At 39.0% G+C, this 16681-nt stretch overlaps 1 protein-coding gene across 8 annotated transcripts in view; it reads left to right on the top strand.

The window, feature by feature from the left end:
• The window catches only part of pigg (phosphatidylinositol glycan anchor biosynthesis class G), a 64940-nt gene extending 48892 nt beyond the window's left edge, over nucleotides 1–16048 (top strand). For 6 of the 8 annotated variants that reach the window (XM_040119503.1, XM_040119506.1, XM_040119505.1 and 3 more), the window contains 2 exons: nucleotides 1848–2011; nucleotides 9347–9864. In XM_040119503.1, coding sequence (XP_039975437.1) covers nucleotides 1848–2011; nucleotides 9347–9569 — 387 coding nt within the window. In that variant the 3' untranslated portion in view covers nucleotides 9570–9864. Of the gene's footprint in view, nucleotides 1–1847; nucleotides 2012–9346; nucleotides 9865–15554 lie in introns of those variants that run through there. The other 2 variants (XM_040119502.1, XR_005706556.1) reach the window with 2 other exon arrangements.
• The last annotated feature ends 633 nt before the right edge of the window (nucleotides 16049–16681 follow it).

Raw genomic sequence — 16681 nt, 5'->3', positions numbered from 1 at the left:
TGACGGACGAGTCAGACTTGCAGTGGATTTTCTGTGGATTTATTTCCGTCCCAAAACCAGATGTTCAGTAAAGCGGCAAGGAGTTGTTTACTCTTCAGAAATGGGAAAGTTTGTGCAAATGTTGCCACATGAGTAGGGATGAGTCACCCCACGGGTATGAATTCGTGAAAGGTGGACTCGCATTTAAATAATAATAATAATAATCTGACAAAAGTGACTTGCGATAAACGTACAAATTGCAGCCGATATTTCTGTTTGGTATGAAATTTTGGTGCACATAAAACTATTCAGGTTATCCTCATCAGGCAAATTACTGACATCAGTTTTTAGACTTTCCCTAAAATAGAGATGTGTCTGGAGTTATCTGTTCTATACACTCCAGAAAAGAGCTCTATTAGACCAACCTCACTCTCTGACATTTATGACAATCAGTTTTCTCTGAAGTTCATACATAAAACATTTCTTGCTCTCCTTGTTTTTCGTAAGTGATGTATTTGTTGATGGTGCAGAATGATATTTGAAAGATCACAGCATGATTTCAGCAATAAAGTAAATAGAAAGCATCCATATGCAGCCTCCAATCTACTCGCGGATATTTGCTGTCTGTTTGTTTAAAATGGAGCCAGCTGTTAATGTTCTCTTCCTCTGTGATCAAAGATGTGTGCACAGAAGGCAAATAAACAGTTACTTCATGTGTTGCTGCTTATGGATCATCCCTTAATTCAAATTTAACAAGAAAGCCATCCTTCATCTGATTTCCACAGATCTTTTCCTTGTGTGAATACATGTATAGGGTAGAAAATAAATGCAACAGCCCAACAATCAGAAAAAAATTTAAATGTAATTTGTTGTGCACAAGGATATTGATTTTGTTGAGTAAAATGAAATACTAATGAGCCAATTTGAATTTAGTAAGAAAAGACCTGAATGTGCCATCCAGAAATCAGATTAAGCACCTGAGCAGCCCAAGTTTAAACTCAAATTATTTTGCCCATGTATTCTTTGAACTTTTGAACTTAATTTTAACTAAATACAGTCCTTTTATTATAAAGGTTGGGCTAGAAAATATTGCTTAGACACTTGGCCTACACTGACCAAAGAACTGAAAAAAGAAGTCAGTACAAGTGCAGTCCATTTTATATATACATTAGTATTCTTTAAATTAAAAAAAAAAAAGCTACAATGACTTTCTCACATGCAAGTTGAGCTTGTGATGAAACAACTAAGTAAAAATCCCTAACATACATTTGCGGTTATGAAATGTTCATTCATATTAGCACATTTTGTCAACTCTTTGTGAGTTGCACTATGTTGTTACATTTGAACCAAGGCTTATTTGCCTTGTGTGAATATATCCTACACTTACAGAACAATATACCCATTATACTGTGGCTGTAAAACTTGAACGCATTGCAGTGATAAAATAAAACAAGGTTAGAAAAGTTAAATATATTCATTTTACTGAAGGCATATTTGGCTTGTTCCAGAAATACTGGAAATTGGTCCAGAAAAAGACAGAAATATGCGGTTAAAATGTGTTTTCTGGCACATGCACATATGCACACATACACACTAGCCTGGGTGGCTCTAACAAGATCCCAGCTCCAGACAGAAAGCTGTGAGTGCTGCTCTGGTCAGGGACTGGAAAACACAAACAACTGGGATGCTGGGAAGTCGCCAGAAGCTCAAAGTAATGATGATTAGCCAAGGACTAGTTTTTTAGAGCTCTGAAATGCTTACGAAGCTTCAGCCTCAGATCTTTGTATACTCTTATTTCTCTGTATACAGGGTAAGCTATTCCTGCAATCCCGGCGATGCCAAAATAAGATTTCTTTGTGCTCCTGCAGGGCAATTCCAACAACATTGCCACCATCGACATTTCAGTCGGCTTCATTGGACTGGAAAGTTACATGGAAGCACCTGCCATCTTCTTAACGGCCCTCAACACTTATGCCGGGCCCCTACTCTGGGCGTGTCACCTTGTCTGCTACCTCAGCTCAGAGAGAGAAAGGTAAGAGTCAGTTTAAAAGTCACTCTGTGGTAGTGATAACCAAACAGGGTGTTTGTACCCTGGTGGTACATCTGCAGTTTCCAGAGGATAAATGGAAAGATCAATTGATAAACTAAACTAAACTAACTAAAATTATTATTTGATTAAAAAAATATCCACGAGTCAAGGAGAAAAACACAGTGAAATAGAATTAGATATTGGTGTTACGCAGATCTTTACGACTACTTTTACAATAACCAGTGAGCTGCCAATCAGCCTGAGTCTGCAAACTAGTTAGCACATGAGCATAATTAATAGTTTTAAATAACCACCTGTTTATAATCCATTCATAAAAACACATTGGGAACATGATGGATGGAAATTCATTTAATTTGAACATATTACTCTCTTTTACTTTGGTTTTAAACCATCTGTGGCAGCACATCCACACAGCATCATCATTCTCTCTTGGCAGAGAACAGGTGCACAAAAATATTCTGTTACTTGGTTTACTCATGGCAACAGGGAGATTCTCTTACAGGAATATCAAAGATGTATGTACACAATCGAACCTGCATAAGACCTTAACAGGAGAGAGGCCAGGAGCTGGGTTGCTGTATGTGTATGAATGTAGCCAATAACTATAGCTTCCCCTCAACATAGGCCCCTGCACAGTACTGAGTGATGAGGTCTGTGGCTGGCCAACAGCTGCCCTGCGGATAGAGCCAAAGCTAAAATGCGTTTTTAATGCAGATAAAGATGGTATTTGTATAAAAAGGAGTTTTTTTTTTTTAAACTTGCCAATATTGTTTTAGTGCTGGTAAGAGAAATTCAAGGATATACAGTCCTCTCCAAAAATATTGCAACGGCAAGGCCAATTCCTTTTTTTTTTTTTTTTTTTTTTTTTTTTGTACAATGAAGACATTTAGATTTAAGATCAAAAGGTGAATATGAGACAAATTTCAAAATTTCAGCTCTTACCTCTTGGTATTAACATCTAGATGTGTTAAACAACTTAGGACATAGCACCTTTTGTTTGAACCCACCCATTTTTCACTTGAGAAAACGTGACTGTCAGGTGTTTCTTGTTGCCTTTTTAGATTGATTGTTTAAACATTACATAGCTCTGAATGTGTGCTTTTGGTTTTAGCCTTGGGTTTCAATGGTGAAGACTGCATTTGTTGTTAAAAATTATAAACCAACATGAAGACCAGATAGCTTTCTATGGGGGAAAACGAAGCCGTATTTTAGCTGAGAAAAGATGAAAAAATCGATTTCACAAACATTATACAACAATACAACAATCTGGAATTTCCTGAAAAAGAAAGAAACTGATGGTGTACTTAGCAAAAGTCATCAAACAGGTCGGCCAAGGGCGACAACAGCAGTTGATGACAGAAGCATTGTGAGTGCTTTAAAGAAAAACCCCAAAACAACAGTCAGTGACATCACCACCAACCTCCACAGGGCAGGGGTGAAGGTATCACAATCCACCGTTTGAAGAACACTTCAAGAGCAGAAATTTAGAGGCCATACCACAAGATGCAAACCACTCATCAGCAGTAAGAATCAGAGGGCCAGATTGGAGTTCGCAAAGAAGTACAGAGATGAGCCACAGGAGTTCAGGAACAATGTTTTATGGACTGATGAGACCAAGGTTAACCGCTATCATGGTGATGGAAAGGCCAGAGTGTGAAGAAAAAAAGGATCAGCTCATGATCCAAAACAAACAAGCTCATCTGTAAAGTCATGGCTTGGGCTTGCATGGCTGCTTCTGGAACAGGCTCACTAATCTTTATTGATAATGTAACTCATGATGGTAGCAGCAGAATAAATCAGAAGTCTACAAAAACATTTTGTCTGCGAATTTGCAGAAAAATGCATCCAAACTAATCGGGAGGAACTTCATCATGCAGCAGGACAATGACCCAAAACACACTGCCAACACAACAAAGGACTTCATCAGGGGGAGAAGGTGGAAGGTTTTACACAGGCCAGGTCCATCACCAGAACCTAACTCAACAGAGCATGCATTTCACTTCCTTAAGAGGAGACTGAAGGGAGAAACCCCCCAAAACAAACAAGAACTGAAAGAGGCTTCGGTAATAGGCTGGAATTGCATCGCAAATGAAGAATACAACAGTTTGGTGATGTCATTCAGTCGCAAGCTTGATTCAGTTATTGCAAGCAAGGGTTATGCAACCAAAATTAAGTTACTTTAGGACTATCTGTTCCTTTACTTTTGCTCACCTAAAAAATGGGGCGGTCGGGTACAAAAGGTGCTATGTCGTAAGTCGTTTAACACATCTAATTGTAAATACCAGGAAATAAAAGCTGAAATTCTGAGCTCTTGTCTCATATTAACTTTCTGATTTTAAACCCAAGTGTCTTCAAAAAGAGAGGAATTGGTCCTGCCTTTAAAATAGTTTTGGAGTGGACTGTATCTTTCAGATATCCATGAAATTTTCACCCTCAACACCACAAAATGTCCACTTTTACACAGAAATACCAAAATTGAATCAGGATTCATGGCTCCAAGGTGATTATAATGACCTCCCTCATCTTTCCTGTAGCACCATACTCAGGGAAAACTAAATTCCTAAACCCACTAAGAGTATGGGGTTACAAATTAAAAAGTAAAGCCACACTGATATTGTAGCTACACCACAGAGAGCAAAGCTGTGATGTAGCATTAATTTTCTACTAGAAGCAGCAAAAGAACTTGTGAGAAGGAGAATAGAGAAGGATTTCAAATACAGTACCAAAGGAGAATCACTTTGCAGTAACCAGTGACAAAATGACACCTGAGATGTGTTCTGTATTTCATGTATGTAAGTTCAAATTGCTGCCTAAAATGTTACCTCTGAAAAACTAAATTCAGACGCAGCACCTGCATTGATCTATTTCACGTTTGAACCTAAAGTGCAACAACAATGCAAGCAGGCAATAAATCGCATTTAGATTGATCCGTCCACAAACAGCCGCTAATGGGAGGTGAAGGTGGTGCCTGGGTGCCTCTCCACAGTCACTGTGGTTTTACCCTCTGAAAAGCCAAATCACCAGGATGTTGTTTGGTCTGCCCAACACTTTGATATTGTGGACTAAAATGAATCAACACTGCAGCCTCTAGAGCGCTAAGCAGGAACTTTAGCCTTGTTCTGTGAGACCCTTCAAGCTAACATCATATTAAATCCAGCTTGTAAACAATACATACTGCATTATAGGGCTGGACACATGACCATCGCTCATTGCTGACATTATTCATAGAGTGCCGCTTTCCACAGAAACCCCACCTGTAATATGCACACAGAGACACTGTGACAAATGAAACTCTAAAATAGCCTCATACAGAGTACAGTAGCTCATTTAAAATTCACTCTGCACCATCAGCAGCTCAACCACAAGGCAAGTACTGGAAATGGGCTTTGATCAATAGCTATTCAGCGGGTTTCCCTTGACACTGTAAAACTCCACTTAAAGCAATACCATGATTTGAAGAGAATGTTCTCATTGTTTTAGTCCACATAATCACTGTACACTTTCAAGACTGGCTAATCAGGGGAGACACAGCACAACTTTACTATCATCATTAATACTTTCTCTAAAGTCCCATCTGCTGAAATAGAAGTAGCAAAAAGCATGTTCAGATCATACTATTTACTATACTATATATACATGATATTACCTTTGTTGAGAGATGTGAAAAAGCACAAGTGGAGATGGTGACAGACTGTTGTATGTTTGAGCAGCTTGCTACTTTGTGAGCTCAAAAGTGAGATGGTTTACTGAAATACAGTGTGCTGAAGGACGGTGAGTCATTGCTTCATTTATCCTCCATTTTGCAGTTTTTATACATTTATGACAGCAGTAAAAGGATTCATAAAGACCAAAACTACTTTTTGGCTCGACCTCACCAGTGAGGTCAGCCTTACAAACTTGAAATTCTGTGACTAAGTGAAAAAGCTACACCATTGGTCGGCCGGCCAATTGTTGGAGTTTCTCAATTGGCAGTCGCTCTTTCACAATGAATTTGTCCGAACAGTTTTTTATTACTTCATCAGGGGGCGTACAGGCATTGTTGCGAACTCAATGCCTTTGTTGCTGGACAAACCTACTTTTCAGACCCCTTAAGTGATTTTTCTTCACATAAGCACTTAGCGACAAATCTTGTGACTTTTTTGACAAACCTTAGCTACTTTCCATAGAAGAGAGTCACCAGTATTGCCCTGCGACCGTGAAGTCAGGCTTTCCCTCCGCGGGCACACCCTATGCATCTCATTCAATTGAGCACACAGCAGCTGGCATAGATGTGAATGAGCTTTTAACTCTCTCTCTGAGTGATCATTTTATAAGGAAATATAGCGGAAACACACAGCACAGCCGTTGTCTTTCATTTATGTGCACGGTGATTTTGTCAGACAACGTCGCGGTTATAAACTAAGTGCAGAGCAGCAGTTTAGAAAATGGCTTGGAAGTGACTGCTGGTTAACATATAGTCGTAATGAGCTTCATTTCAGTCACTATTTCATACGTGTTCAACAAGGGCTGACACTAGGCAGAATACAAATACAACACAATGACATAATTAATATGCTAATTATGCGACTTTTCCAGCAGGCTTTAGCTTCTTTCCATGGAAAGTAGTTGTTGGCAGCAGTTTTACAACAGTTTTCAACTACATCCTCAATTTTGCAAATCGACCATACATGGTCCAGCCATGTACCAGGTTTTGACCAGGTCTTGTTGCTTTGAGTTACGTGCATGTCTTTCTTTCCTCTGCTTTCTTCAGCTTGGTCATTTTGTTATGAGTTTCACTTTTCTAACCACACACTTTAGATTAATGATATCAAGCTTAAGTAGAGCAAAGCTTCTTTTTCATCTCATTCATTTCTAACACTGTGAATTAGAGAAGATGTCAAAGATGGGGCACATCTTCTCCACTGAGAGAATTAAGTCGCTGGCAGGATTTTACAGAGTGACTGTTTACCCTTATAACCCACCTGAGAGGTTGCACATGAATATTTTAGTAGCCCTTTGAGGTAGAAGAAAGAAATAAACTTGAGCTTGTGTTAAAAACCCCGAGCAGCTCTGTGGAAGTAGGTTTTTTTTTGTTTTTGTTTTTGTTTTTTTACAGCCATCCTGTCATGCCATCTTTCATCTAAGTTACCACGACAACGCAGTACACTCACCAACTTTATTTCTCTTCGTCTCGGGACTTGGCGACTTAACTAGTCACAGATTTACAAATGAGTCCAGTATAAACATTTTAAAACTATAAACAAATTGCCTGTACCTATTATTCAGACATAAAAAAAAGTTATCTGTAATATCAAAACTGTCTGTTGGAAACATTCATTAGAACTTGCAGAGCTAAGTCCTGGTTCAGCTTTGACCAGCTATTCTTACTGTATTCATGCATGCCAAGACTTTGAGCACTGAATGACTGAGTGAATATAATGGATATTTTAAAGTGTGTTCACCATCGTTTTTGTTTCTAATTAAGCGGTTTATTTAACTGCGTTATACTGGGGAAATGTTTGAAATATGTCTGATCATCTGTGTTGGGTTGCATAAGCTATTTGTAAATCCATTACTAAGTGTGTGTGTAGCTCTTAAGTTCTCAGTTACTACTAACAAGTATCAAACTCGCGATTTACTGAGTCAAAACTTAAGACTTGACTTAGCTAGGAAAGTAATAAGTGAATTGGTTGCTAGGAAACATCGGTGGTTCTGTCCAGTTTAAAGCAATCAACATTGTAAAGAGGAGGTCAGAAAAATTACAGTTTTCGGGATCGAACTTAATATTAAATTTAATTACCAGACCTTTGATTTTGTTTTGTTTGTAAGTGCATACATTGAGAAATATATAGTATGTGTTTCAGTATGTGTTAATAGTATTCATGCAGTTTGAGTGGGAAATATCGGAGTATGCTAACCAAGCTTACATTGTTGTCTCATTAAGCAAAACGTTCGTGGCATAACATTTTGTAATTTGAATTAAGTTGTGTTATTTTTCTGAAATGTCATTTAAAATCTTCCCAGTTTACATCATTATTTAAAAAAAAAAATTATCAAGTGACAGGTAAGATTTGTCAACCTCCTTATCTTCTTAACTCCTCATCTAAAGAGGTCATCTATTGGCAAACAGTAGCTTTGTTGGTGGGTTCAGCTAGCTGCCTAACAGTTACACCTGGCAGTAACTGGATGTAAACATTAAGTAGCAACTGACCTCTGTGTAGTTTGTGTAGTTCAGGCCGTTTTAATGGAGTGATGTGTACAGTAAGTCTCCACTTAGAAAACTCTTACATTATAACTAGGTTAAAAAGATGTGGTGCAACTGTCTCCTGACAACCGTTTCTTTTCATAATGGACAAAATGGTGGGTAAAATGTTTTGTTGTTATAAAAAAGAATGTTGTCTAAGTCTCTAAAACCAAGACCAAGTTAATAAAATCTGAATTTTGCCTTTGGAAGAGAATCTGCGACTTTCAGCACAGAGATGAAGCTTTGCAAGTTAGTAATATGATTTAGTCAGATGTTATCAACTCTTTTCTACCTCCCAGACTGAGGAGAGCCTAACAACAAATGCACTTTCAATTTAATTTATTTCTATTGCCCACTCCATTCAAAAAAAGTGTATTATTGATTATTGGTCACTGTTTGATTACATTCTTCACCAGCATTTGTGCGAATGTGTATCTACATAGAGTGTGCGTGCGTGCGTGTGCGTTAACTGGCCCTTGGTTGAATTTCCACCTCCAACCTGGACTACTTCCCACCTCTCCTATTTCATCAGCATGCTTTCTCTTGTCTTGGGAAAAGGCTTGAAGTTCCTCCCCCTCAGCTGGGACTCTGCCTGTTTGAATGAACAAGATCCCTGTGCTAATTTACCCATGTGTTTCAGTGCGTCAGAGATGAAGTCTACACATGCACAACTCTGTATGTATCCGTGTGTGTTTGGTTTTACATCATCATCTCCTAATCTCCTCGCTGCATCCCTCCTCCCATCATGCAGGTTTTGAAGTCATTTACTTCTTTATCAGAATTTGCCAGCAATCCGTGTGAGAAGATAATTGGATCAGACTCTTCTCCTGGGTACATGCATAAGGTAAAATCTCCAAAATGTGAAAATGTGGCCATCCCTATGAATCCTTGAAAACAATCTGCAGCTTTACTGAATCAACATCATCAGGTATCATTTAGAAAACATAAATCAGTTTAGGATGACCTTGGTTCATATATAAAACTTTGCTGGGTTGCTCTACGGAACGTTTGCCTATTATCCACAGCACAGAGTCTCTTGCTTTGCTTCCTGCAGTGCTCGCCTCCTTTCTGATGACTCCCTTTCCTCTCTGCAGGAGCCCGGTTGCAGTCGGCCATGGTTGCTACTGTTTGGCCCTGCTGAGGTCTGTGCCAGCTGCAGCCTACATTGTGCTGGTAACTGTTCTCCGCTACCATCTCTTCATATGGAGCGTCTTTTCACCCAAATTACTGTATGAGTCCATGCACCTGCTGCTGACTGCGGGAGTCTGTCTCTTCTTCAACACGATGGAGCAAAGCCACAGCTCCAGTAAGTCTTAGGCAGCCAAAGCGGCAGATCTTCCATTAAGGAATTCTCTTAAGTCAAAGGGTCGGATGCCAATCGTAAAGGCGGATGCACACTACAATATGCTTATCCTCACTTTGTAGTATACTGATCTGTTTCACAATATGTGAATAGATGCCTCAGAAAGAGCCCATCATCTGGAATCTGTACATCTGGTACATACTTTGAGAATCCACTTACTATGTATTTTTGTGAGCAGTTTATTTAATATTTCATTGTTTCCAGGGAGAAAATGTTTGTGGATGAATAAAAGTGGAATGGTGTAAAGAAGCTTTTTGAAGGACAGTAACTTTTTTAAATATACAGACTGTATATTACCTCAGGGACTGGTGTACAGTGAGCCGCAGTGCTACCTGGTTTGATGTTTTGGCTTCATGGGTAATTTAACGACTTTAATGTTACAGAGAAAAACATTGTATGTCAACATGTGATGTTTAGTTGCTTACAGAGCTGAACTCTTTTGATGAGAGTTGTTTTACAGGCCACCAAACTCAACATGCCTTTTGCCACAGTAGGACAACCACAGGTGTTCATAATAAAATAAATGACAGTTTCAGGGTCCTGGTGTTGTTCATGCTAGCTCACTGTCACACTGTCATGGCATATTGGGACACTCGAATACAACAGAACCTTTGTTAATGTTAACACCTGTGATTGTCCTACTGCGACAGGTCAAAATGTCTGCTGTGAAACAGGCCTATTGACTAATCATGAAGGTTTATGTTGTCCAGGACTAAGAGGTACAAAAAAACTAATAAAAGTGTGAGGGGGTTGTCAATCAAACACAGTCTGTACCTGCCCACACATTCCAAGCATGACCTAACGTCTTAGATATTTTCACATGAGCCGACCGGGACTTCTTGTTCATACTCTCCATTTCAAGGTGTCCGTTTAGATGCAGAGATCAGAGAGATCAGGGCTGGACAATCAACTAAATTTATCAAAGATTACCAAGATTATGAGGCTTACATTGACCTAAATTTATTCATAACACAACTTTCAATAAGAAGTGATCAGATCAGATTCCCATGTAGGCCTCAGTTTTCTGCAGACATCCCAAATCTCTAACTGCTCATACTAGAAGTAGCTAACAGGAGAAAATGAAATATGATGATGTATTAAAAGGTTTGTATTATAAATTGTAACACAAGTTGTAAATCTCATTCAGTAGCAATTTTAGTGTCTTGGAAAAAATTTTTACTTCATATAATGGCAACTAGAGTTCTGAGGCCCATGAAGTGCACCAGACACACGTTTTTAGCATTCAGCCTGTTTTAATTTCACTGTAGCTCAATGAGGGTTTAGCTGTGGTTATATCATCAGGCACACAATTCATCTAACGCAGGATGTCGGAAAACAGTTGATGAAGCTGGCATACATACCCAAGGATCAGCTATCAAGTCGGTGTCAATTCCTCGTCATAAACACATTCCATATATATTTTTCTCCTCGTTACATATTCTGCTTAATCCTACTGAGGCAGGATGTAACAGGCAGCTGGAAAATCACAAATACTGAGCTCAGTGTTATAAACAGTCATCATTCATCTACAACACAGCTTCAGGAAGATGTGAACCAATTAAGTACACTTTCCCCTTTGGTTTTGTTTTTTTGTTTTTTTAATTTATTTCCTACATTGTTCAGTAGGAGATATAGTTTGAAAAAGACAGCTATAATTATTCTAGTTTGATGACCTTAAGGTTCTGCTGAGGGAACAAAATACTTATTTGCTCTCCTTATTCAGCTGAATCCTCCTGTATATACATTACAGGTCAAAATGTCTGCTGTGAAACAGGCCTATTGACTAATCATGAAGGTTTATGTTGTCCAGGACTAAGAGGTACAAAAAAACTAATAAAAGTGTGAGGGGGTTGTCAATCAAACACAGTCTGTACCTGCCCACACATTCCAAGCATGACCTAACGTCTTAGATATTTTCACATGAGCCGACCGGGACTTCTTGTTCATACTCTCCATTTCAAGGTGTCTGTTTAGATGCAGAGATCAGAGAGATCAGGGCTGGACAATCAACTAAATTTATCAAAGATTACCAAGATTATGAGGCTTACATTGACCTAAATTTATTCATAACACAACTTTCAATAAGAAGTGATCAGATTCCCATGTAGGCCTCAGTTTTCTGCAGACATCCCAAATCTCTAACTGCTCATACTAAAAGTAGCTAACAGGAGAAAATGAAATGTGATGATGTATTAAAAGGTTTGTATTATAAATTTTAACACAAGTTGTACATCTCATTTAGTAGCAATTTTAGTGTCTTGGCAAAAATTTTTACTTCATATAATGGCAACTAGAGTTCTGAGGCCCATGAAGTGCACCAGACACACATTTTTAGCATTCAGCCTGTTTTAATTTCACTGTAGCTCAATGAGGGTTTAGCTGTGGTTATATCAGGCACACAATTCATCTAACGCAGGATGTCGGAAAACAGTTGATGAAGCTGGCATACATACCCAAGGATCAGCTATCAAGTCGGTGTCAATTCCTCGTCATAAACACATTCCATATATATTTTTCTCCTCGTTACATATTCTGCTTAATCCTACTGAGGCAGGATGTAACAGGCAGCTGGAAAATCACAAATACTGAGCTCAGTGATATAAACAGTCATCATTCATCTACAACACAGCTTCAGGAAGATGTGAACCAATTAAGTACACTTTCCCCTTTGGTTTTGTTTTTTTGTTTTTTTAATTTATTTCCTACATTGTTCAGTAGGAGATATAGTTTGAAAAAGACAGCTATAATTATTCTAGTTGGATGACCTTAAGGTTCTGCTGAGGGAACAAAATACTTATTTGCTCTCCTTATTCAGCTGAATCCTCCTGTATATACATTACATTATATATCAATGTGCAAGTCAAATAACTTCTAGTCTGGCAGTCCCCTGCAGACTTATAAACTTCTCTAACTTCTACTCGATCTGTTCGTTCAATATCACTGAGACTAGACTACCAAAGTAAAGTTGGCAAGCTGGCTATCATCCAAAGCAATAAGAGTATGGAGCCAAAAGAGCTAACAATGTGTTGCTGCACTTATGGAGCACGCTCTATTATTACAGCATTTCACCGACTGCTTGGACTCCGTTTCAGTAAAATCAGAAAATGGAAATATCCAAGCAGCAGTTACAGCGAGGACTGATGTCCAGGTCTCATCAAACCTTTTCATGTCATAAACTCGCTGCTTCTGTAACCTCAGCTCATCATGTTTGTTCATGTAATTTGTGTCCCAAAAATGTTTCCACCTCCCATATGCAGGACTACAGTGTTTTATTGAGCGGCGCGTTACAAAGAGAGAGCAAAGGCTTGCATTCCAGTAGTTATTTTGTTGACTTTTAGGTGTCTGTGCTGTCAATGAACAACTGTGTGAGCTCTTTGCTGATTAGAACCTGGCCGTTCTTACATCCTTGCCCTTCGAGATTTGTCCAGAAAGAAGCAAGTTGAAAGATTTGGTGTTAAAGCCACAGTGTGCAACCTTTCACCTCCAGGCAGTAAAGTGAATTGTAAGTTCCCGCCCTAACACTTGTCACTCACCTTGATGAGCTGTCTGCCTTGAAACACCGTCCCGCCCGAGGCTAAGATCACTGACATCCCCCACGCCGCCACAGGCGTCGGAGAAGCAGATGCCAAACAAGAGAGGAGAAAAAAAAACAGCAGTGCTGATGTTCAGTGTGTTGTTGTTGAATAGGTTTTGTCTGATGCAAGATGAGCTTCACTCTTTAAATTTGCTGCCGCCACAGTTGTTGCTGTGACTCACCTTGACAGGGACCAGGGACTTTAACGCTGACTACACGCACAGAAAGTGGAATTTACATGTCCTGCGCATCATTGAAAAGTCAGACAGACAAGAGGATTTACATTTGAATAGACAGGGTCACCGACAGACATACACTGAATATGGATCACAGCAGGTTAGCTGGTTTGCATCAGAAGCAGGACAGATTTAGCTTTGAGGTATCCAGGCCCAAAGCTGAATTGAGCCTTTTCTAAATTGGCAGCCTTCTCTTGTCAAGTGCCTTTCCTCTCTTTAGTTGGATCTAGAATCTCACGCAGGCTTCAAACAAAGGCTGATGGAAATAGTTTATGAAGCAGATAATAATCTACATCACTCATGAGGATTGTTCTGTCAGTGTTCAGTATGCCTCATTTCACTTTGCTTGTCCAACGCCTATCATAATGTCTTTGCAAAATTAATATCTTTAAAGGAATAGTTTGACATTTCCTGGGCAACCAGGAAGTACTGTGCCCGGGCAAGAAATAGTCCAGGACATGTTGTGTGGCTACTGTCTCTGACACCTAATACAACACAGTATGTATGTTTCTTCTTTCTTTTCTTTTTTTTTGTCAAAAATTATGCACCTTTCTCCTATAACTGAACTGTTGAAGGTGATCCAAGATCATTTAGAATGAACAGCAATACGTTTTCGTAGATGGAAATGGATTTTGTGTTCTGAGAGATGAAAATGAAGGTTGTTGGTGGACTGCTCAGTGCTGAAGATGAATTATGTTTGATAGAGCAGCATCCCTCTGCATATCATCAGCTACCTTGCACTAAAGTGAAAACCTGTTTTGCTGCCAGCGGCCAGCTCTGTGATTAGTTTTTGGTTTTCTGTTGACGAGGTCTGGGTTTTTATACAAGGCATTTTTCTGTTTCTTTTTTTCTCTGTCCATTCAAAGATTCTGGTCTTTTTGGTCCAAACGAACCAGAAATGTAAAAGTGTCACCTCTTGAAAGACCAACAAGATACTGAGTAGATGTGAAACCTCATGAAACGGCTGTAGTCTGAGCCAGACAAGAGTAGAGCAAGAAAAGAGAATTTTAATCACACAAAAACATTACTGACCATCACTTTAAAAGGTGAGAGTTGGTGAACAATGAGTGGAGTCGGGATCAAAGTCACTGGACTGAACTCCACTGATAATTCTCAGCTCACAGAGGAAAAAGTGAATTTCTTTTATCATGACCAGTTAGAGTTTTTTAATTTGGTTCATGGATCCTCTGTAAAACATGTCTGCACCGGTGCAGGAAGAAGCCTCAGAGCAGCTTCTCGCAAATCTGACGGGACAACACTTTCTGTGTCAAATCATTCCTCTGTATCCAAATACCAACAGCCCATGAAATGGACCAGAAAAATCGTAGTGTGCACATCACTTAAAGGTTTTTAGCTTGTGCTAGCAATACAGTCATACATCTCATTTGTGCAACTCTTTGTAGAAACCATGCTCAGGTTGTTGCATGATCCTTCGGATTATTACATGAACACTGAACCTACATCATGTAGGCTAAGATTCTTTTAAACTGTCACAATTATCAAACCTACTCTTGTCTGTTGTATGAACTATTGGTTTAACGATTGTCAAACCAAACCTATATCTATATAATTTACATCTAGGGTTTAAAGAACAGTTGTGAGGAGAATTTTTTTTTTTTTTTTTTCTCAAATATCAGCTTCTACTAAAATCTGTGTCTTTGCCTTTTCTGGTCAAGTCCTACCTTTTTTTTTTTAATGTAGTTTATAGTAACTATGCAATTCATCCTCTTTAGTATTTGTGTATGTGCATTTTTACCCTCTGTCTGTGATTCTTTTTGTGTTTTGTGTTGAACTTGATAAAAATCATCCTGAAATGGAAATGAATGATTTCTTTTTTACCTGCTTCTGATTTCTGTCTTTTCTAACTGAGTTTGGGGGTTTTGGCTTCTTTGTTTCTGTTGTAGAGAACTGCGACAAATACAAAATGTAAAAAAATTTGACAGATTAATAAAATAAAAATCAAGAGTCATTCTTGCATAATATATGTTCCTAAAGATTAAAAGACAGTACTTTCAGAGCCTGATTTTGTTTGAACATTCACATATTTTTTTCAACGGTCACATAGTAGGAATTCCTGCACAGTCCTCCGGTAACAGTAGTGATTAGCTCCCCATTTAATTGTCTTTCAGCTCCATGCAGCCTAGGTGGAGGACATCCGTCTGCAGGCCTAACCTGCTCTGGAGGATGGATGACGTATGATGTACTTTCCACTGGAGTGTCTCCTGTCAAAGTTTCCTACTGACTTAGTGAAGTCGAAGTGTGGAAGTGCACCTAGCGTATCTCCACATACAGTGTAGTAGGAGGAGGAGGAGGAGGATGATTTAGCATTCGTCCTTCTATCTGCTATCCACCCACTAAATAATTATTTAATGCCTTCAGGAGCTGGACTTCAGTGTTATCATTAAAGGGACAACACATTTCATACTGCCATTGCTTCTGAGTGGGAGTCTTTCTTAAAATTTCCAAAGCGATGATGCTCTGATCATGTATTATTTCCCTGAAATCACAAATGATGCGGACAAAAAGCTGAATTCAGTTAGTTTTAATATTTTTTCAAAATCAAAAATGTCCATGAATGAAGATATTTTCCAGCATCCAAATATCACCCAAAATGGCATAAGGTTGTTATCTTTTTTTATTTTTTATTTACACTGTTTTTACAGTGCTTTTTGCTCTGTTATTTTCACTTGTGTTAGTTTAAACTCTTTGTTCTCTTCATAACTGACGTAGTGTGTCCTTAGTGTTATGGACTGCATGAATTATGTTTATGTTCTGTCCTTTCATCCAGTGTCCACCACTTACCCAGTTCCAGGTCACGATGGCAACCTTCTTCTTAGCCGTGGCCTCCAGCTCTTCTGTGGGATCCTGAGGCGTTCACAGGCTAAAAGTGATCTAGTATGTAATCTCTCCAGCAGGTTCTGGGTCTGTCCCAGGGATTCCTCCCAGTTTGATGTGTCCAGGAGGAATCCTGACAAGATGCCCAAATCGCCTCAACTGGCTCCTTTCATCACAATATTATGGCCAGTTGTCACCAAATAAGATCTACTTCACTCTCCAAAGACCAGTCTGGGCAAAACCCTGCTTCCCCATTCGTCTGATGGCTTGCCAGAACTGAGGTTAACCAAAAGTCATTCTCATTGGACTCACCAAATTCATCCCACGTATGAATTTTTGCCTCTGTGACAACAGAGGCTGCAGTTCTTTTGGACTGCCAATACCTGTCAGCTGATTCAATGGGCTAACTAAGCCAAAAAGA

Source organism: Xiphias gladius, chromosome 23 (assembly GCF_016859285.1).
Source record: "Xiphias gladius isolate SHS-SW01 ecotype Sanya breed wild chromosome 23, ASM1685928v1, whole genome shotgun sequence".
Taxonomy (NCBI): domain Eukaryota; kingdom Metazoa; phylum Chordata; class Actinopteri; order Istiophoriformes; family Xiphiidae; genus Xiphias; species Xiphias gladius.
Note: the sequence above shows the minus strand (reverse complement) of the source record. Positions and strands in the feature narration are given on the sequence as shown.